Source organism: Osmia lignaria, chromosome 13 (assembly GCF_051020975.1).
Source record: "Osmia lignaria lignaria isolate PbOS001 chromosome 13, iyOsmLign1, whole genome shotgun sequence".
Lineage (NCBI taxonomy): Eukaryota > Metazoa > Arthropoda > Insecta > Hymenoptera > Megachilidae > Osmia > Osmia lignaria.
The window spans coordinates 786131-809059 of record NC_135044.1 but is presented as its reverse complement, the minus strand read 5'-3'; the positions used below and the strand labels follow the sequence as shown (position 1 = coordinate 809059).

The following is a 22929-nucleotide window of genomic DNA, read 5'->3' as shown; positions in this document are numbered from 1 at the left end:
CGGTACACGTCTCTGTTTCGATAAATGTTTAACAGGCAAGGGGAAAAAAAGAGGTAACATTCTAGTCGCAGTGTATTAACCCGTTAAATTTTCGATGAACCACTGCAATAGCGTGACATGATTTACCTAGCGAATCTGTATCGCGATTCACGGAGTCAGCCGTTCCAGCGGTTTCAACGGTCGCTGATACACACGATGATTAACAACTAGACTGCTAGACGCTTCGAGCGTCGAACAAAAGCTTTCGCTAATCGAAATTGTGGGAAACCTTTCGGAACATCTAACATTAGCGACACATATTTCATACTAACGTTAACTTCACCATGTTTCATAGTTACCGTAACAAGTTTACGAGTTTAGGTTAATCGTGGAAAAAGTATTTAATGTTAAATGGATCGCAGTGTTTTGAAAGGCAGGCTGGAAAGAGGAGAACGTTAACGGTGCTACTTTCCCTCTCTTGTTCACACTTCTGTCGGCGGTGCTTGTGCACAGGTTGTTACGTCCTCAATTCAAACGTGCCGCGAATGAATTAACTAGCGGAGGGTGAGCCGTAGTCACGTACCACCTATGTTTTTCGTCCTCGCGAAAAACGACCGGTCAAAAAGGAACAAAGATAAAAGAAGTTGCCAGCGACACACTTACAATTAGCAGCACAGAGGGTCCGCGTTTAAGTAACTCTCGCTAACCGGCCATTAACCCGTTTAACATTGCCGTGTCGTAAAACAACGTAGGAAGCTTCAACCACTTAAGATCCCTATTTAAAAGCATGAAACGGGTAAAAGAAAAACCTTCATTTTTTCTTATATTTATAAGAAGCTTTATTGAAGACAATGTTATTACATTAAAAAAGTATTCAAAAAATTGAATGTTTAAATGAAAACTGTGAAATAAAAACCCTTGAAAAATCCAGTAACTATAAATAGTTACTAAATGAAATCACATTTAATGGTACCAGACATAGACCAATATCAGGACATTAGGACCAATATCAGGACTTTTCTTCTCACAAACAACACAAACACGAGTAGCATTTGACGCTGTGACGCTGTTAAACGTACGCTACGATTTTATACGAGTCTTGAAGATTGCGCGTGTTCAACTGGATCGAAGAACAGATTGATTTCCATTGAATGAAAATCAGGGACACGGATCGCGAGTCGATGCCGATTAATTGGCCGGATATTTCATCCAAGTACGATCCGGTTCGATCGTCGAAAGGAAATTTCCTGTCCTCCAGAACGACGTTAACGTTCGACGAAAGCTGAAACTCTTATCGTACTATTGAAAAAAAAAGGAGATTTTATATTTTACTATTTATCGTTTGTTTAACGAGAGAAGTCGTCGATATCGGAAAGATAATTTTAGCGATTAATCGTCAGAGAAAATTTCAATCTCCTCGAAAGAAATTAAATTTGTTCCGCTTTTAATCGAAACTTTTCTATACGTGTTTTCGCGGTAAACGCAAACACGCGAGTTTTCAAACTCGGCTGCCTCGTTGAACGGTCGCCCGAGGAAAAGTTGTTTTCCAATTTTAAATACTAGAAGAGTTAATTTTCACATCGGTTTATCAACATTCGCTGACCTTTCCCGGCCACTGAATGACTCCCCTTCTCTTTCATCCCTTAGCCGCAGAAAATTTTACTTCGTCGACTCGATAAATTCTCAGGTATTCCTGGAATCCGACGATAATTGTTGGATCAATTAGCCAGGATGCCGTTAAACGAATTCATTTGATCGTTAGAGTTAGATTAATGCAATTTTCAGTGTAGGATCGATGATTTTTCAGTTGTTCCGTTGAAATCTGTTTATTACAACGCGACGTTTCATTACTACGCGATAAACGTCCCTTCAATAATGGAAATAAATACGGCTTTAATTACGTTCGCCATTAATTACCGGACACGAGTTGTCGCGAGTGAAGGCGGCCCCGACGGATATCAGTTTGTCAATTAATCCGTGCAAACATTTGCATCACGCTTTTCCCATAATACTGCTGCACACCCACCCTTCCTTCGACTCTTTCTACTTTCTACTTTCTACTTACAAGTAAACCTACCCAAATGCATTCGAATGTTTAAAAACGCAACAATCGTTCCACTTCCAAGCACCGGAAATGTATCGAAAATAGAACAGGATATAGAGCGTCTATTGGAACAGGGCTCTATCGTCGCATCGTTCTGCCGATATTTCGCGGCGATTCACCGCCGCCCTATCTCGCTTTTCTCTTTAGAATATTCATCGTGCACTCGTCCTGCACTCATCCTGCACTCATCCTGCACTCGCACGTATCTGATTCCGTTCGTGTTGCATCGACGTGCAGGAAACGGCGCGATGCGACGCGTCCTCCGACAAATCTGGAAGAAACGTGCCCTCCGCCAGAAACGTATTGTGTTATGAAGAACGCGTGGAAAATTTCTTTAGATCCCTTTCAATCCCTATGTGACCATATCGAGACATGGAAATCCATAGAAAAATGCACGAGTTCGCGTGCCCGCATGGAAATTTACATTTTCGGGTCGAGTGGAGAAACTGAATGCACCCAGTGATCGGGTTTAAAGGGCATACACACCCGTTCTAGCAACGTTTGTCTGCCGGAGCGGAGAAAGCCGATTTTTCGATAGAAAAAAAGCGAATTGATATACATACTTCTGTTTTCCCGTCAAATGTTTGCCACGCCTTCCACGCTTTCCATGCCGATAGAGATATACAGTGGGTGATCAAATTAGAGCCGTTCGCATAAATTGACGATTTTATAGAAAAATCAAGTTAAACAGAGTTTTTATTATTTCTTTATGATGTATTGATGCTTGTAAAATTATGATCTCAACCCCATCGAAAATTTGTGGAATTATTTATTATTGGTAATAAATGTCAATTGATTGAACGTTTGATAGAAGTATGGGCCAAAAATCAAGCGATCAAAATAAATTGCTTAAAATGCCGAAAAGAATTGCAGCAACATAAACGTGTAAATATAATCTTTTAATAGTGGAGAATTATTGATTAAAAGTTATACAATGCAAAAACCTTAAAATTCTGGCTCTATTTCTACAAAAACACGAGAAACCCATTTTTCATACCGTGGCTCTAATAATTTTATCACCCACTGTAGCTTTTCATCCACGTTTCTCGTTCACAGTAATTTCTCTCATAAATTCTATCTCGTAAATTCTGTTATGTTATCAGCTAACCAGCAAGGTTAACAGCGCACACCGGTATTGGTAGAAACATCAGAGCGCGATCGAATCTTTTGGAAAGTCGTCAAAGACGATCGGTGGTTTTCACTCGGGTTTCGGTTCCGCTGGGTCATTGGGTCAAAGGTTCGGTTACATCGGGCTAACCGTGTACATACAGTACGCGTTCACAATGCAAACTTGAAGCGTTAGCTGGGGGTGGGCCGGCTCGTTATTCGATGCACGACTATTTTTAGAAACAGCCGACCGCCCCGAGTGAGAGAAGCGACCGAGTGGCCGGGTCGAGCTCGAATAAAAGATGAATAACTCGTGCTGCACGAGACACGGTGCCCCGTAACACCCACCCACTTCAACCCTTCTTTCCCCTGCTCCCCGCTCACCGTTCGCGATACTGATATCGATTTTAAAACGAGTCCTGTCAATTCGACCCACCGTGTACAACCGTTCGCTAGACAGCTTCGAGGGTTGTTAACCCTTCGACGTCGCCTGTCGATGCCAGAGCCTGCATCCAATGTCCTTTCGACCCTATCTGATCGGGTATGCCTCGATGAATGTTCAGCTTTCCAACAATCTCTACGCTCTTTCCATCCCGTTTCCACAGTAGCATCTTTTGTAAATTTCGGAACGAAGCGAGCACAGAAGAGTCATCTTTTCTTTTCTTCTCTTTTTTTTTTTGTTTTGTTTTGTTCGGGGTGAGGCTGTGGCGAGAGGGTGAGACGATGGAGAGCCGCCTGGAGGCTGCTTCTCAGCCTCTGAAAACAAATTGGGTTTATTAAGGAGCGGTATAAGTTTTGCCTCGAGATTTTTTCAGGAAAATTAAAATAAACCCTGCTTCTTTGTTGATAGTCTCAGAGGTGCTGTGCAATGTGAGATTTTGTTTTTTGCTCACAGAAAATTGACGGTCCCTGCGTTTTAAATCAACGCGAGTAGACTACTTGTCTATTTGAGGGACACTAGAGTTTCCAATCAACACGAATCCCCGTTGAATTCCTCCTCTGTGCCAGAGATTCCTTCCAATTAGACGCGTCACGAAATGACGTTGCATAATAGATCAATTAGCAAATGATCCTCGATTCGTGTAACCACCGCGTCTACATATCCCTGGAGGACCTTGTAATCTCGTTGTTCTCGAATCAGCGAGAACAGAATAGAATAGAATAGAATAGAAATAATATCGTAACTAATTAAGTACATAATTGATAAGCAATATCTCAAAATTAGCCACCGCGAAACCTTCGTATTCCAAGAAGCGATGGAACCAGGGTGCGGCTGTTTCCTATTTTTCAACGATTCCTACGTCACGCTCGGTTGTTACGAATGAATCTGTACAGCCGAAACAAGGAGAGTAGGAAGAGAAAAAGAAAACGGCAAGCTACCTTCTGGTGGGAGGCTCGGTTCGCGAATCAACTCCCTCATTTCCTTAAAATTGAATTTCATCGTCGGATATCGACGTTCCTCGATAAACAAAGCACCCCTACCGAACAACTTCCTGCGGATGTGGCAATGCGAATGCGGAACGAACAATAACGGGAAATTATATCGACGATGCGGATAACAATGGAGCGCAGGAAAGAGAAGGAATCGAAGGAGTTAAGGTTGCCGAAAAAAGAAAGGAAAGAAGAAGAGAAACGAATACAATGTTCCGTGGAACATGTGTAAATAGAATATTGGTGGCACGGGAAAGGGAACATCGGGGAAGTGGGACGTTCTGAAAATGGACCGGCTAAAAATAGAAAATACTTGCAAGTGGAATAATAAAAAGTCGCTCGGGGGTGAGTCCCGACAGTCGAAGGAAATCGAGGACGAAGAGACGTTGGGGAGGATGAGGAAATTATCGGCGTTTCTTTCCGTCCTCTCCTCTTGTCACGAGAGATCTTGACGCGGTCTTGGAATCTCGAACAATTGTCGACTGATCAAATGTAGAGATACTTGTTTCTGGATACCTTCAACCTCGGCCCTCGACTGACGTCCTAACCTACACGAGAATACGCCTTAAACTCTTTTCACCAGAGGTATTAACACCTCGGCTCGAGATTTTAGGATGTGTCTCTCTGAATGGTACCACCGCACCGGTGGCTACGATCAACCTGCTTACATTTGTGTGAAAAGTAATTAGGGTGAAGTACGTTTCATCAATTGAATCCGAGAAATCTGAAGAAAAAGTAGAGGACTTGGGCGGAGATGCGAAGAGGAAGGAAGTAGATGAAAGAACGGGGTAGAAGCGCAACGAAATAGGGAGAGACAGGGTAGACAATAGGTTGTCGATCTGGCGAAGCTGTGTTGGTAAGGTGGTCGCGATCATCCCTCCGACTTGACATAAATTTTCTCGAAAGCCAGCGGGGGTGCTATTTTTAGTGGAAAAAAAGGGGTGCGATTGACAGAAGGTAGGAGAGAAAAAGGGAACGGAGATCACGGAAGAAGAACGGAAGCAGTGGTCTGTGCCAGCCGCTCACCCGTAAACATGAAAACCCGGAACATCGAAGAAACTTGTAACTTGCCTTCTGGAATGTTTGACTTTGATTGAATTTAATGGATGCTTTTATGATTGCTAGGGAAACTTTTTATTTTTCTTCTTTATAGGGGACGGCTTTTTTTATCGCGTTTCACGGTTCAAAGTTTCCTTTACGATTTGTTTTTAATCGGTAATAGGGCCTATAATTTGCAAACAACATCAGCGGGTAATTATTTCCAATACTATTTTTAGAATCGAAATTAAAAAATCCCATTGTGCGGTGAATAAGATTCTCGTGAATTTTAAAAACGAGAAGTTAATTAGTGACCCAAATTTACAGGTTCCACCGAAAGGGTTACCTTATTCCGTGGACTTGTATAATTTATAAACAACGATACACGCGATACCGCAATCTTTTTCTCTTTTTCTCTCTTTCTCTTCTTCTTGCGAATTCTGTTTTTTCTTCACCGCCTTCGCCTTGAACTTTTCACTATTCCTCGGTGAATAGTATTCAATAAAGGCTCATTGAAAGTGTAGTTAAAATCAAAATAATGAAAAAACTTTTTATCGTAAAGACCTAACCCTCGCAGAAACTAGGCCATGAAATCTAAAGAAAAGAAAATACTATAATAGTGACTAAGAAAGTCTGTAGGAAGTAATGAATCAATGGGGGTGCGTGTAGCTTAGAACGTAGTAGAAGTCGAAGCAAGCTTTCAGAAACACCAGCCCACATTTATTATTTCTTTTTTACGTTGCCCGTGTCCCACGCAATCGAATAAATAATGTTCGCGGAGAAAAATGTGACTGCGTACGGTTGGCTGGTACAAGCTTGTCACCGGAATTCGAGATCAGCCTTGGGGTGAATTTCCAACGAGACTAGTAGCTTCACCGTTCGACGACGACACGCGATCCTGGCTAACAAATCGTGCTCGTAATCGGTACAGTTTCGCTTTTCCCTTAGAATGCCGGGCAAGATGGTGCGTGCCGTGACCGATAAAATTCCAGAAACCTTTTGGGAAATTTTATAGAAAAAGCCTTAGGAGAAGTTGCGACAACTATGAATTCTTTGCGGTTAAACCAACTGAAAACTCCTGAACCATTTTTCAATCAGAAGCTTAGTTTTCGGGAAATAAGCGATGAAAGATTGCCCGATTCCTGGCGTGGACCGGGTATCGTCTTAAGACGTCACGCTCAACGCGGTCAAGTATATTTTTGTTGCTTTCAATCATGTCGCGTGTCACTCGGCCGAACCGTACCAACCGTGCTCGACTTTATTGCGTATTCGTTCACTTTCGTGACAATCTTGTCGATCTTGAAGTTTCGTACGACCACGATAGATGACCCACGGGATTTATCAAAAGCTCAACATTAATTAACCGTTGATAATCATTTGAAGTGAAGAAAATTGAAAATTTTGCGAAATATCGCTCGTCTCGTTTATTACCCGCTTACTTTCTCTTTAGTCTCGAATTTTTATTTTTAATTTAAAAATGTTCAGAGATAAACTTTTTTCCTTCCTCGACGATGATGGTGCAACTTCAGCGTTTTTTCCCCTCTATTCTGAAACTGCCTTTTTTGTGGAAAATGTTGGTTATTCGGGCGCGTTCTCAGGCACACAGATCGGGTATGTACGGGCACGTAGAGCAGTCAGCCATTATTCGAGGAAATCGTCGGCCTTCCTAATAACGGAGATAGCGTCCTGTTGATTCGGTTATCTCGTTGTCATTCACCGGGGCTCGTTCCCGTATTCCGTATTCGTCGCGTTGAATATCGGCAATTTTCAATGATCGCTTTAGTGAACGGCACAATGCCTGCTCGCCATACACTAAAGTCTATTAAATTCCAGCCGATCGATCCTCTGTTTTCCATCATTACTCTCTTCTTCTTTCGTATTTCGTATTCCTTTTAATAGTATCGATATATTTGAAAATTTCGAACTTTCCTACTTGCAAAATGATTCGGTTACACCGACTATCGATCGTCGGAGACGTCGCATCGATGAGAATGCAGTTTAACCTGTCACCGATGATTCACTCGTGAGGATTCCTCGCGGAGATTAAACGGAATAACGTTCAAATCTTTCGATCAATTGACATCGATACCAAACTTGACGATCTGCTCGTCTCCTCGACCTAGAAATTATGCTTTCCCCATCGGTTACCCGACGAATCTTCCTCTGTTAAATAAGGTGACAGATATTTTGCAACGATTTTCAATTACGCCGAGGATAATTAATTTAAGCAGGGTTATTTCTTTCGATAGATATAAAAAATAATAAATTTCAAAAGATATTAGGTAACCATGGCCATGTTTAACCGCCCCCTCGTGTGTCCGTCAAGATTATCCAAGAAACGATCGAGATAGTTCGACTCGTTCAAACTTCTTACACGCTCTATGGAAGGTCGACTCGACAATTAGTCGTGATAATCCGTAGAATGGTTCTGCTCGTAAAACGAAATCTTTCGGTTTAATAGAAAAACCAAATGAAACGGTGTAATCAAATATCGTGGGTAGTTCGAAGAAATTTCTCGAGTCGATGAAGGATTAGAGGGTGTTGTCGTTCGTTGGAACGTTTGAAAATAATGAAACTTGAAATCAACCACGGTCACAGGTGTACAGGTGCGAGTACAATGGTCAAGGCGCAGCTGCAGGTGCGTGCAACTGCACCTTGACCCAGCCGATCCGGCTTCTGTCGCGTGTGAATCAAGATTAAGCAGTCGGCCAGCCCTGACTGACCTTACTCTCGGTAAACACGATCGCCAGCTGCGTAACACGCTGTGTTTTTTCTTCTTTAAGACGTTTTCTTATTGCGAAAATTCACTCTCATTCAGACTTTTGTAAACAGAAAGTATGGCGAGAGAGAGAAGTACATTTAGTATTCTAATTTGTGTGGATAGGAATAGCCAACGTGTGTTTAATCGGGCATGGTAGTGAGGCGCGGCTAGTAGAATAGCCCATTAATGTTCAGCCGCGCGTCTAGTGGAAAGGGTTAAACATTAGTCGGCCCTTCTAGACGGGTCAATATAGCGCGGCCAAATTTTCCTTTATTAAAACTTTGACAATAACAACCTCATGGAATGTACTTTTACCATAGTCGTGTTATAAATTTATTAACATAGACGTATTAAGTTAGTTTTCCTTTAAATTCATTAAAATATTTTTCATTTACTTTGACATGCTGTGTTGTGCCAACCAGTGACCCGTTGACGCATGGAACGCGTTAAACTCTATTTTTCAATGTCTTCCCTTTCCCTCTCTTTCTTTCTCTTTTCTCTTCTCTTTTTTCACTTGTTTACCTCTTTCATTCCGCGGAATCAAGAAGCACAAGCGTTCGCGTCCAAGGGTAAATCAGAGCTTTCACGTGAAAGGGGAAAGATGTTCGGGATGGTTCGAAGCACTTTACTGGCTTCTTAAGTAGAAAAGTCCATTAAACATCGGGCATCACACGTGCGCTCGCCTGTTACCTACGTTCTTCTCACAATATGAAATTTAACTTTCCTTACCTAAGGATATTAATAGTATTAAAAGTAAGTTTACGTTTGCTTACCTAACTCATGCTCAAGCCCAACCCGAAACCGAATTAATAAATTAGAAAATTCGGAAAGCCTAGAAATGGAACGGTAACTTTTTCGACGGATCCTTGGTATAGTACGAGGAACGAGTTGTCAGAGAGAAATTTCTAGTCGGTTCACAAAATTTTCTTTCAAGGTAACTTCCTCGCGTTCCTTCTGTCCGACGCACGAAGCCGATTTATAATCGCGTTTAGAATTGAACGGAAAGCGGAAAGTGGTTCAAGTACAAGCATGCAACCACGTTTCTCCACCGAAATAACGGTCACACCCCCTGTGCAGCACTGTTTACCCGAGAGACCAACTATCGATTATGCCGACCGATAAATATAACGCCATGTTTCTTCCACGAGTCATAGTCAATGCACGTTGTCAAGCCAGGCTTTCTACCATCCTGCGGATGATGCATCGAATCGAATTTTCTAATGTTTAGCGATAAATCTTGTGGATCCAAGCTAAAGCTTGAACCGTCTTTCGTTCTTCATCTCCGCGTCTTCGTCTCTGTTAGAGGATTGCTCGAAAGTAGTTTAACTGGATCGTAAATCAGCCTATTAGACGAACGTAGAACGTAAGCCAATGTCCAATCTTATCGCGACTTATTGCTCGTTTGCCGGAAGGAAATATTTGCCCGTGGACGATAAAGCTGCTTGCGGGTATAACGAGCGGGGCAAGTATTAATAGGCGCACAGAAATTAGAATAAATGTCGTAATAACCGGTTGTTCGTGAAACACAACCCCGTTACCTTATTTTTTTCTTTCCCTCTATTTCTCTCTGTTTATCGAACAACCATCGCTGAAACAAAACGCTTCGAAGCTGGTGCACGTTTTCCTCTTTTACAATTCGCTCAATTAGCAATCTACCGGCTTACCACTTGTTCGTTATTCAACCTTCTACCTACCTACCTACCTACTTATTATCGATTTCCGTAGGCTCTTTAAAATCATTCGCCTCGTTTCTTTGCTTAACTGGAACCGGGGTCAGGGGTTTCGGCTCGTCGATGGTTACCTCGGTGCAATCAGACCTGGAAACAGAAGCGGAAAAGATAGAGTGACTAGTAATTTGTCTAAACTAACCTGATCTTAAATCTAATAGACCTAGCGCTCACCATCGCCCCTCTAATGTACTAGTTTATACCGCGATGTAAGAAGGTGATCGAGCTTGAATGGGCTTGGGGATGAAGAGAAAAGACGGGTCGTAGACGTTACGAGAAGGAGGCACTTTGATCGAGTGTTCCCTCTCGAACGGCGACGGCTGTTCGTCTCGATGAGACCCTGAACGGTGCATCCTCGGAACGCGTGGCCAAGGCCTATGCAACAGGAAACCGGAAACAGTCGGCATCCTCGAGAGGCTTGGCACAGCTCTTCAAACGAATTAATAAGAAGAAGATGAAGTATGAGATATTGTTTCGTATTCTTAGATCACGTCGCTTGAAAGATTAATTAATTCTACTGACACGTGACGGTAAAGTAAAACTTGGGTCCTACTGTTATTCCATTTATAAAATCCAGCTTTATACATATTCCTGTTTGGTGTTTCGAAGCTTGCACCGCATCAGGACTTTTTAATGTGTTTATCGAGACAGCTAGGCTAAATCCGATTCAGCAGAACGGAGTGCCTCTTGAATATGGATGAGATTAACCGGCTGATGTAAGAGAACATTTGAAGCCCTTGGGGCGATAAACAAGCACCCACTTCCGCCTGTTCCGTGAAGATCAACTTTTAAGCGTTCTTCTAGATCGTTTACCGACCATACTATCTATACTACTTGTTCCCGTGTTTTTCATCGACTTTGAAAATTATAGCAGAGCAAGTCGACGAGGAAGAAGGAAGTTTTTATCAGGCCCGATCGCTAGCAATCGTAGGAAAACTTTTCAAACGAGCCACGCGTAACACCACCGACCGAGTCCCGATAATATCTCAATGAAAAACCTAACGTGACGATTGGTAACGCGATATTTCTCCGACTTGATTGCCATTTTATGATATTTCTAGACCTTGAGAGTTAAGAACGAGAAGGTAGTGGACCTGTGCCTTGATGCGTAAACTATAAAAGCGACGTCAATTCTAATTGATCTATTAACCCGGTAATAGTCTTGTTAATAAACAATCGCGTGAATGATAAGCGTTATTCAACGCATCGCGACGCTTCGTAGATGCAATAAAATAACAGTAATATAGGGTAGAAAATTTAACCTGTAGAAGAGGGGAGAAAAAGGCGTTTCGTCTCGGGATCGTCTGTCAGACTCGTCAGTGGGGCTGACAACCGACGATCCCTGCCCCAGACACCTATCATACCGCAGTTTGGACTGCATGCCGGGCGACCGCTTGCGAGAACACTGTCACCGATCATCTCGCCGCCACCTAGCGGTCCCCGACCCGAACCAAAGGCGTCCGGGGAGACGAAACCCACTCTCCCCCTCCACTAAACGCCTACAAACCCTTTGAGTACCGAATACTCCCGGCGGAAGCAGCTCGTATGGACGGCACGTACCTTACGGTTGCGATACTTTCTTTGCTAATATGAACTATGTTGATGTAATACGCAAGGCGCAACTAATTGTAAGTTACAATTGTAATTCCTGTACGTCAAATGAAATAATACAAGAAAATTATTTTCGAACATATATGCGTCGTTAGTCCACACAGTTAGCTTTCGCTGAACTCAAAGGGTTAATAATTAGAGCTTTAACGCGTTGAGTTTGAATGTGACGGTGCACGTAGATGTCTTAATTGAAGTAAAGCTCTGCTGGTTGATGGTTCACGAGGCGAAGGTAGAATAGGTCGATTTCGACTGGATAGTCAAAAGGATCAGTGGAGGTGTGCACCTAAGGCCGTAGCACGTGGCCTTGACCTGTTTCGAACGAGTGACCGAGGTCAGGAACATGGAAACACTGGCAAATTGGCGAAGCTTGTTCGCCTGGCGTGCATAGAAAGCGAATTAACTCGCGCGTGCATGTACGCGTGATTATCGTTATCGTTCCAAGAGAAATGACAAACGCCGAGGGAAATGCAAGGAAAAACCAGCAAGGTCGCGCCAGCTCCTTTCTTCTTTCTTCCATATTGCTCACCTCAAATATAACGTGATGGAACAATTGAAGAAAGAAAAAACAATTTCTATCTCTAGTTTTGATAGATTTCAATATTTTTTTCAAGAGAAACCGTTTCGATAGGATAGGCGACAAATATCCTTTGGGCTTGCGTTTTTCAGCAACGTAACGGCGCGGCATACCGCTACTTCTGAAACAACGTTTTATTATTAAACGTTCCCCGCGCCGTACAGATGCTGCGAATAAAAGAAGAAGAACTCGCGGAGATACGAGTTAGTCCGTTATAGAATAATAGAGCCTCGGTGTTTTGACAAACAAATGGAGCAACACGAGAACGTGTCGTGACTTCAATAATAAAGAAACAGCTGGATACCGACGGGGAAAAAGAATTGTTCCATCTTTCTGGCTAGAAAGAACAACAGAGAATATCTGCAGACTTGCCAGCAACTCTTTCATTCGAACTTTCCGCGAAATCCTTTTCATCTCTTACCCTCGCATCGAACATTGCTTTACTTAATAGAATTAATCGCAGAATTTTTCTGTTTTTATAAATTAACAGCAAATATTCGACTAATTTACATTATTTCTTTTTTTCTGTTTACAGCTGACAGCAGTTTTCTCCTGGCGAACGCTCAGATCGTCGACTTCCCTATTGTTTATTGCAACGAAAGCTTTTGCAAAATCTCTGGCTATAATCGTGCCGAGGTAATAAACACCTTACCATTTCTACTTTTAATCTATTCGGATTATTTGTCGCGATGTTTATTTGAGATATTTTATTTTTCAAGCGCAATCCATGATTTTTCATTCCTACCCTACGAGCTACGGTAATTTCATTTGCGAAAATCACACCGTTGATCCTATTATCCTCGAGTGTCCACCAAGATATAATCGGTTTAATGTAATTGTACGTTACACGAGGGTAGCGTACCTGGCCCGCCAATTTTAATCTAGTTTCCTGTGTTACCCGCACGCATCACCGTTAATGCACCCCATGAAAACTACCAATGTTTCTACCGTCCAGCGATTTCGAGTAATTACTATTTCTCCATTCCCATTCCCCTTTCTCTACCTCTTTGTAATTAAACCCCTTCAGGCTAAGGATAAAATTAAATCGTCGCATCAGAATGACACGAATCGTGGTAACATCGCGATATGAATTGTACCAAAACAGGTTATGCAAAAGTCCTGCCGCTGCGGATTCATGTACGGGGAGTTGACGGACAAAGAGACGATCGCCAGGATCGAGGAATGCCTCGAGGGCCAGATTCACGATCAATTCGAGATCCTGCTGTACAAGAAGAACAGTAAGTACTACGAACGATAAGGGCGGCATGGGAGAAAGCTTAATTAAATGTGTGGTGTTCTTCGTGGCTTCTTTCATTGTCAGAATCGACGATTTTTATCAAATTAATATCGATCAAGATATCCTCAACAATCAAACGTGCCATATGCCTGTTTGATGATTAACAATATTATAGTTTCTCTATTGCGTTAAGAACCATCTGTGTAGTACTTAACTATGTACGTACATATGTAGATACATACATGGATGAAAATTGTTCAGCGTGTTTTGAAAGGCGTCAGATTGACAAATGTGGCGAACTGAAAACAGGAAATCGTCTATTCTCGACGAAATTACCTCTGACAGAAGACCTCGAGGCACGAGACGATGTATCATTGTGCATGCTCGACGTTGGTCCGACCACCGAAATCGAACTGTCTGCCTTCGTTTATATTATCGATTCTCGGCTTCGAGTGTCGTGTCTTACTTTACATATTTTATGTTTTTTTTTTTTTTTGTCAATGTCACGCGTTGGTGTTACGCCTGATATTCACCTGAGTCTTCGCTTCGTGTATCAACGTAACGAGCGTCAGGAATACATACGTTTGATCTACGCTCGTCTCATCTTCGTACTTCTTTCTCTGTATCACGATGCTTCAAAGTTTCTCATACCCTCTATTTTTTTTTCAAGTTTTTTTTCCTGCGTTCTACAGAGCAGTTGAAAAGAGGTAGTCGTTATAAAAATTGGAAACTTTCCATGGTAAAAGGGGATTGGAATCAAGAACGTAAGTACAAATTGTTGGATGATTCTCGATTCCAATTTTGCCACGAGGAATGTACAATTTTTATCGTGTGCGTTTCTGTTTTTCTTTTTTTTCAAACGTACTATACATTATCATCCGTTCGCGTTCGATTCACGATCATTTATAATCAAACTGACGACTTGGACATCTTGAAACGATCGATAGGGGTAATCTGCGAAATAACGATTTTATGCAAAGAAACACCCGTCTCTTCTATTTAGGCCGTGCAAACACTTAACCGGACAATCGAGCCCAATAATGTGTGATCGTTCTGTTTAAAGGTGCCCCACGAGGTATGTCTAGCACAGGTTCGCAAAAGAGTGCTCGAAAGACCCACCAGTAAGTCACCCTCGAATCTAACTATACAAACACCATATAATTTATGATTATATATATACATACACGTATATATGCATACATGTACAGAGTGTTTCCATATGAAACAATCAGATTGTGTCTGTGAGTTCTGTGAATAAGAAAACGATCAAAATATTCCGTCGATATTATTCTAAAAAAGCTTTGTTCATAATTGATGACAAAACGAATCGAATATGTTTATCGTGCTCGTATTGACAGAATAGATTGACAGAATTTGACACAGTTTAATGTGGAAAGACTCTGTGCTTATATTATACATATGTTAAGAAATATACATGTAAATGTACAAATTGAAGGTACTGTATACGATTATTATACACTCCCATATCTAGCCTGAACAAGAGGCGACACACTTACAAGGATCGTCGAACGATCCCGGGACCAAGGGGCGGCCATAATGAGAGGACACTATTCGACCTCCCACCTACTCTTGATTTCAGTTAATTTTTTCCCAAATCAATTCCTAATTAAGTACTCTAGACACACGTATATACATCAGCTGTCTTGCAGATGTACCGTTGCCAGCTCGGCGAACAACGCGTGCTTTTTGCACCACGATTTTTCGAATTTTTATATTTTTATATTTTTAAATTTTTCAACACTTCAGGGAATACATTTTATCAGCAAACCGCGTTCGCCGAGTACGTATGCAAGCGCAATGTATCTTATTCGTATGTTTCGTCTTTATTGAAGTTGATGTTGAGAATATGAAAATTAACGATGAGAGCAGGCGTTGGCCGAGTAATCACCAGTGTCTTTGTCACTTTGAACACACTCGTAAACATATTCCTATTTGTACATGTCTGTAGGCAAGTTGTAGCTTGACAGAAAATAAGTACAATAGATGGAAGTATTTTTATTAAAATTCACATTTGTGGTGCACAATCTTTTTGAGACACCCTGTATATTCGAGTAAAGGAAATCGCGTCGAAAATGGGATTACAAATTCTGATAACCCAAAGCTACCCGCTCATACCCAGCCACCCTCGATTAACTCTTAACCAGTAGAATTGACTGACACGGTAGAATCATTAGTGTACGTAATTTTAGAGCTATTCAGAATTGTTTTCCTTCATTTTGAATGGTTCATTGGTAATCCAGTGGTAGTAAAGTAATTGTATAATTAAAATTCTGTACAGGGTGAATCACCTTAAAAATATTTTGCATAATATCAAGGGGTGCAATATGGGGGATAATTGATTATTTTACATGATAATTAACGAAATTGCATATTCAAACACAATTTATCAATTTACACATAAATTCCTCGATACCTCCCAAAAACCTCGATACGAAAATTATTTAAACCTTTGACCGAGTTAATATCCCAAACAGTACTGTTGTAAATAAAATGAAAGTAGTATTTCTAAATCCAAATAGGACCCCCAGCACTGGGTTGAAAAATCCTCTGAACGCGTCAGACACATTTTCTGCAACCAATTTTTCTCTTTCAATCTATATCACCAATTTCACTATTCCATAATCTAGTTTTTCTATTCGCAATCGTAATCGAGCACCGCTTCAATTTTTCACAAAATCAAAAATATCTTGCAAAAGAAAAAGAATATGAATATTCACAGAAAAAAAAGATTTTTTCTGTGTTTCACACCCAACACACGCGATACTCATTTGCATGGTGGCATGAGTTCACTCTTCTGTAGTGAAGAAAATCTTCCTATGGAATTATATCGCTTTGCTCAATCAGCTGGTTTATCCAATGTGTTTATGCATCGCCATAAGTGTAAACCATATTTAATATTTTCTTTGCGCTACTCATTTGCCTGATAACAATTGCTTTAATGTTCGTAGCACGATAGATAAGGATAATTTACCTTGCAGGAAGGATCAGGAAGGATTTAGGGGATCTTCCCATGAAATTTCTGAACACGTTTGTAATTCTGAAGAATTTTAGTCTTCAAAGACAATTGAAGTGTACAAATGAATAATTCCTTCCTGCAGGGAGTTGAGTAAAATATTCACTGTACGAATACCCGAACAGCTAATCAAAGTTGATTACCATATTGTATCAATTAGCTGATGATAGGTTAGCCTTATGCCGATTGGTTTCCCAGTGAATAATAGAGTGTCTGATTTCACCTGATGCACAGAAACACCACTATGGCTGCTTCTGCAAATAGCGCCAATAAAAAACGAACGGGACCTGGTGGTCCTGTTCCTGTTGACTTTCCGGGACATCACTGCCCTGAAGCAGCCAATCGATACGGACGACACCAAAGGTGGCCTCTCGAAGTTCGCCAAGTTAGCCAGATCGGTCACCAGGTCCAGATCCGTTCTTGTCTCACAGTTCAGCTCCCATCTGCCTGCCCTGAAGGATTCCGCGTTACCAACCACCACCAAACAATCGCATTTAGCTCATGTAAGTTTATTATCAATTTAAATGAAAATTACAAATTTACATTTAACACTGCAACGATTGATGCGAATTTTCAGATGATGTCCTTAAGCGGCGACGTTATGCCGCAGTACAGACAAGAGGCGCCGAAAACTCCGCCGCACATTTTGTTACATTACTGCGCGTTCAAGGCAATCTGGGATTGGATCATTTTGTGTTTGACCTTTTACACGGCCATCATGGTACCATACAACGTAGCCTTCAAAAACAAGACCAGCGAGGATGTGTCTCTGTTAGTCGTCGACAGTATCGTCGACGTCATATTCTTCATCGACATTGTCCTAAATTTTCACACGACCTTCGTCGGTCCCGGTGGCGAGGTGGTGTCTGACCCAAAGGTACAAACAGCACGGTGATCAAGTAGAAATGAAGGATCATAAGTGAAAAATTGATCAGCAGGATGTAACGTTTCGATTTACCTTTGTTGCAGGTGATCAGAATGAACTACCTGAAATCATGGTTCATCATCGACCTTCTAAGTTGCCTTCCATACGACGTGTTTAACGCGTTCGATCACGACGAGGACGGTATAGGTAGCTTGTTCTCCGCTCTGAAGGTGGTGCGTCTGCTTCGTCTGGGTCGGGTAGTTCGGAAACTAGACCGGTATCTGGAGTATGGAGCCGCGATGCTCATTCTTCTGCTCTGTTTCTACATGTTGGTTGCTCACTGGCTGGCCTGTGTCTGGTACGTCACTTTAAGGTGATTTTACCCTGCCCACACACTGAAAGGTAACACGGCTGCGGCAGGATTGACGGCTTCCTCGACGTCATTCCATCCTTTTGATTCACCGTTAACCCTACAACACGTCAAACACGCAAACGTACATACACACACACATACACACCTGTACATAAAACACGCGTTGCTGCTTTTCAACAGCTTTAAACTCTCTTATTCTAATCGGAGGCAATCCGAAGTGTCTTCCTTTTTTCTTTCTTTCAAATCTTTCAAATTAATTTTGTTCTTTCGATAGAAACCAGTTTGCCGCAGCTTTTAGAATGTTACAGATGCCCACTTAATTTACGTGACTCTGGTTCCGAGAGTCAGGAAAGAAGGATCGACTTATCTCGCTATTAAAGCGAGAAGAAACGTTGCATTTAAAACGCTGTCTAGTTCTTTTAGAGCGGCTTCTTAATTATTTTCGCTGCTTGCTCGCGAAGCGGCATGAATGAAGTAGCTGCTCGAGATCAACGCTATCTTTGAGAATGAAAGTCTCGACGATGCTAACGTTCTGCCCTTTTCTTCGACAAAGAATCTTTCCCTTTTGTCGTCGGACGTCGAACAGACGAAAGACGGAACGTAATAACGGCGGTCGGTCTCTTTCATCGTTATTACGTTAAGTTGGCAAACCTCTTCGTTTCCAAAGGTATCACGCTTCGAGTATTTGATCGTGATCTTTCTCGGAGATTGTCGGGAAGACAAAAGAGAAGTGTAAAAGGACAGAGGTGAAAAAGATACAGAAAAAAAAAGAAACGCTTAACGCGCGATTAGTGGATGAAAAAAGAGCATGAAGCGAGCTTTCCTCACGCGTCTCGATAGTGTACCCTGTCATCCTTCATTCTCTAACCTAGAGGCTGTTTTTATCGACGAAATTCCATCCAGATAAAAAGTGTTGTTGCGTTAAAGGTACTCGATAGGGAGGTCGGATGCCGACAACGGGGTCCAGTATTCCTGGCTGTGGAAGCTGGCCAACGTCACCCAGTCACCGTACAGCTATCTGTGGACCAATACCAGCACTGCACCGGAACTGGTCGCAGGACCGTCCAGGAGGACCATGTACGTCACCGCCCTCTACTTTACGATGACCTGCATGACCTCCGTGGGTTTCGGGAACGTTGCCGCGGAAACCGACAACGAGAAAATCTTCACCATCTGCATGATGATCATCGCTGGTAAAATATTCTATACTATGACGATTAAAATATCGTAGGTAGAAGTTGAGTTCTCATTAGACAGGTTATTGTCGAATGTGTGCCTTGGTGTGTTGATAACCCGCTCTGTCGTACCCAAGCTATCGGTTATAACGGCGGTGTTAAAGGGCGCAAATTGCGCTAAAACCCAGGTGGCGCGGGGTTGGTAAAAATTTCACTCATGGGCTTGCCAATCGTCGTACGGGTACGGAAGAGCCAACACTTGACTCATTGTCGGCGTGTAAGGAATTTTTGTCTAGGGCTAACAAGCTAACTTGAGTAGGGTAGCGACTACACCCACCAGGCGCTTAGCGCCCAGAGTTCTCATTAGGCAATATGTTTGTATGCCTACAGCCCTACTGTACGCAACGATCTTTGGTCACGTCACCACGATAATCCAACAGATGACATCCGCCACCGCCAAGTATCACGACATGCTGAACAACGTGAGAGAATTCATGAAGTTGCACGAGGTGCCGAAAGCGCTAAGCGAACGGGTGATGGACTACGTGGTGAGCACCTGGGCGATGACCAAGGGCCTAGACACTGACAAGGTACTCAACTACTGCCCAAAAGACATGAAAGCGGACATCTGTGTTCATCTAAACAGGAAAGTCTTCAACGAACACCCAGCGTTCAGGTAAGCGGTATCCGCTACTTTAACCTACTTGATTAATTAAACAGCTAACCCGTGTAATACGATTACTGTTTCTTAGGTTGGCCTCTGACGGTTGCCTGCGCGCACTGGCGATGCACTTTACAATGTCGCACAGTGCGCCCGGCGATTTACTTTATCACACAGGCGAGTCAATCGATTCGTTGTGCTTCATCGTGACCGGGAGCCTCGAAGTGATCCAGGACGACGAGGTGGTGGCGATTCTTGGAAAGGGAGACGTCTTCGGAGACAGCTTCTGGACGAATCCGTCCGTGGGACAAAGCGCGGCCAATGTACGGGCTCTGACCTACTGCGACCTTCATACTATCAAGAGGGATCGACTGTTGGAAGTGTTGGATTTTTACCAAGCTTTCGCAAACTCTTTCGCCAGGAACCTCGTACTAACTTACAACCTAAGCCACCGGGTAAGAACGTTATTTAATTACAGTTGGCTAATTTGCTGATTGCTCAAGGTCCTCTTTGGCCCATGTGTTGTTTCCTATGAAATTTTAAGTGTCCCACCCTTGAGCAATCATTCCTCTTTCCAAACAATAAAGAGAGTCTTGGCTAAGGTTTCAATTCTTTATTGAACTCTTAACATACCGAATAACAATGCGGTGTTTTTCCCTTGGGTTTCTTTCGTCGACGACGCAACCAACCCGTTTGCGTGAATTCAAATACCAATAACATACATCCGCGCGCACATCCATACATACATACATCCATATAGTCTTATATAACAATGGTAGCAATCCATGTTGTACGTTTCATCGATAGAGTTTGATCAGGTTATCAAGAACTCTGATTAAAAATGATTGATGACTCACCAGGCACTAGATAATAGGCATTCAAAAGACACAGCAACTCGTACGATATTATGTATATCTGTTTGTTAAATATCGCGACATGGTGTTCGTAGGTAGCGTTACATGGCAGACTAAAGTCGTAGATATGATTGATATGACAGGCCGTTGCAGAGGATATGTGAAACTTTCTTTTCGATTAAATTAACAGTCGAGGCAGGTGGAAAGAAACGTGTTAGTATACAAGAAGCTTACGAAACGCAATTTAATTTTATCATTTGCTGACGATGACGATGACGATCGTTCGTGTAATTCATAACCGATTGTTTCTATTTAGCCGTTTAGAAACGAAATTATAAGTACAAACGTAAATCTACGATCGTTATTATTTTTATCTCATCGCATTACAGATACTGTTTTACAATGACTCTTGTTCTAGGAAGCTGTTGGTATACTTGAAATAGCCTGACAGATAGTTGTAGTTTCATGCGAATCTCTGGTATCGCAACTACTCTTTCACCTCCTTCAAATCCTCGCTGTACATCTTTCGTCCAGCCAATTGCAACATAACTTTCGAGGTGGAATCTTGATCCAGAACCGATCTCGAATCACGCAAGTCTTCTTCTACCTCTGGAATTGGGCCTACACCCCATACCTCGCAGTGTTTGATCTTGAAGTTCTCTTTGCCACTGAGTTGTACGTAGTTCTGGAAGGTCGTACACGATACGCTGGATTTACCATTCCCGTACTCCCAATCTAGCCAGAGACCAGGGTAATTCAGTTGGCCGCCCATCAGCAAACCGTTAGGCATAGTTTGTTGATGAAGATTCAGATACTGGTAATGATTGTTGTAACCGGACGAGGAAAACGTTAATATGTCTGGTTCTAATTTGAAGAGAAAAGAAGTTTGATTTCCTATGAAATTTGGCCCGATCGCCCAACTGTCTGAAGCGAAACCACCGAATACGTGGTCGTCCGTATCTTGAAGTATCATGATCGTGGCTCCTTGCATAGTAATTCTTCCTAGCATAGTGGAAAATGATTCTCCATGAACTTGACTGGAGAACAAGAATCTCCATTCGTTGCGAACTTCTTGAGGCAAGCTTAGATTCAAGAATAGAACGTCGCCCAGCCCGAGAATACTAGGGAAATGTGGTATATTTTCTAAACCTCTGCAGATCGGTAGAAGGTTCAAATCGTTTATTCTAGCACTGGTGTTCTTGTCTCCTTTCTTCTGGGAGACCAAGAAAAGGCACTGGAAGACGTGCGACTGAATCACCTTGAACGTACCAGCCATGGAGAACCAGTTTTCAATTTGATCTATGGTTAAAGAGTCACTGTGCTTAACCAGATCTTCGCACAGACTTCTAGAACGCATTCCTATTCTCCTGGTATTTACTGTACAGCCAATACTGCTCCAAGTTAGATAATGGGCATTTCCAGAACTCTTCTGCAGTTTTAAATAAGAATTTATAGTAGCTTGTACATATTGAAGGAACGCACTGGTGGGTATTTCATGTTTCTGTTCCTCTTCTGAGAAACCATTGAAAATTAAACTAGTTCTCTCCTCTGGACTACCACGAACGGCAAACACGTATAACCGTCCAAAATTCTCTCCATTGATAGTAGATACTCTCTTTCCGGGTTCGTGACATAGGAATCTTACCACAAATTGCAATAATACGTCGTCTAAATGGGATGACCAGTGCTTAAATATGTCTTCGCGTTTTATGGAACCAGAACTACGGGACATGGACTTGAACAAATTCTCCACTAAGGTCAGCTCGTCCGCGGAAAGTATATTCGCAGAGGATGCGGAACGGCTCGTACCATGACCCATCTGAAATAATTCGATTAATCGATGCAATAATCGTGACTGAAAAAGCAAGCGTTCTTCGAGAAAAATATTATTAGCCAAACCTTTCGAACGCGAGGAACGCTTTGCACCACAATCCATACACTTTGCCTGTTTCACCTATAACTTCGATTCGAAACGAATCACGACGGTAAAAGTACGCGTTGGACCGCGTACTTTTTTATTTTTAAAACCTTTCACGATTCATCCGAGACGAAGTTCCAGGACGGAACTCGTCGGAGACCGGTCCGCAACCTTCTTGATAAATAAAATATTTTGAGGTTAGTCGAGTACGGGTAGTCTGCTAACAGTGCGCCTATCGACTGCTGCTTACGCGCATGCGCAGCTGAAATATATAGGCAGGGGAATCCCCTCTATCTTAATTTTTCGATCACAAAAAGGAAGCAATGTTCTTCAGCATTGCTGACAAAATTCTGTCGTTCAAATTAACCACAATTTGCTAAAAACAAAATATTTAAACACTAAATCATTGAAAGCATTACTTCAAGTTATTTTTCTTTTTTATTAGGAATAATGAAGCAAAAGGTTCAAATACTAGATGGA

General features: G+C 42.1%; 2 protein-coding genes across 13 annotated transcripts in view; one reads left to right on the top strand and one right to left on the bottom strand.

The window, feature by feature from the left end:
- Positions 1–22929, top strand: part of eag (potassium voltage-gated channel protein ether a go-go) — a 41609-nt gene that overhangs the window by 9606 nt on the left and 9074 nt on the right. For 6 of the 12 annotated variants that reach the window (XM_076691470.1, XM_076691467.1, XM_034319039.2 and 3 more), the window contains 10 exons: positions 12868–12968; positions 13438–13570; positions 14633–14690; positions 15062–15168; positions 16838–17106; positions 17181–17480; positions 17573–17841; positions 18769–19034; positions 19407–19692; positions 19769–20132. In XM_076691470.1, the coding sequence (XP_076547585.1) occupies positions 12868–12968; positions 13438–13570; positions 14633–14690; positions 15062–15168; positions 16838–17106; positions 17181–17480; positions 17573–17841; positions 18769–19034; positions 19407–19692; positions 19769–20132 (2153 nt within the window). Of the gene's footprint in view, positions 1–12867; positions 12969–13437; positions 13571–14572; positions 14691–15061; positions 15169–16837; positions 17107–17180; positions 17481–17572; positions 17842–18768; positions 19035–19406; positions 19693–19768; positions 20133–22929 lie in introns of those variants that run through there. The other 6 variants (XM_076691471.1, XM_076691469.1, XM_076691474.1 and 3 more) reach the window with 4 other exon arrangements.
- On the bottom strand, positions 20276–22695 carry LOC117601833 (MTOR-associated protein MEAK7). Its single transcript, XM_034319049.2, has 2 exons — positions 22431–22695; positions 20276–22350 (listed from the first exon to the last, which is right to left on the bottom strand). Exon 2 carries the CDS (start codon positions 22348–22350, stop codon positions 21019–21021), a length of 1332 nt encoding a protein of 443 aa, XP_034174940.1. The 5' UTR covers positions 22431–22695; the 3' UTR covers positions 20276–21018.

Bases quoted from the DNA above. Each gene is read 5' to 3' on its own strand.
- LOC117601833 (XM_034319049.2), bottom strand. From the start codon at position 22,350: ATGGGTCATGGTACGAGCCGTTCCGCATCCTCTGCGAATATACTTTCC.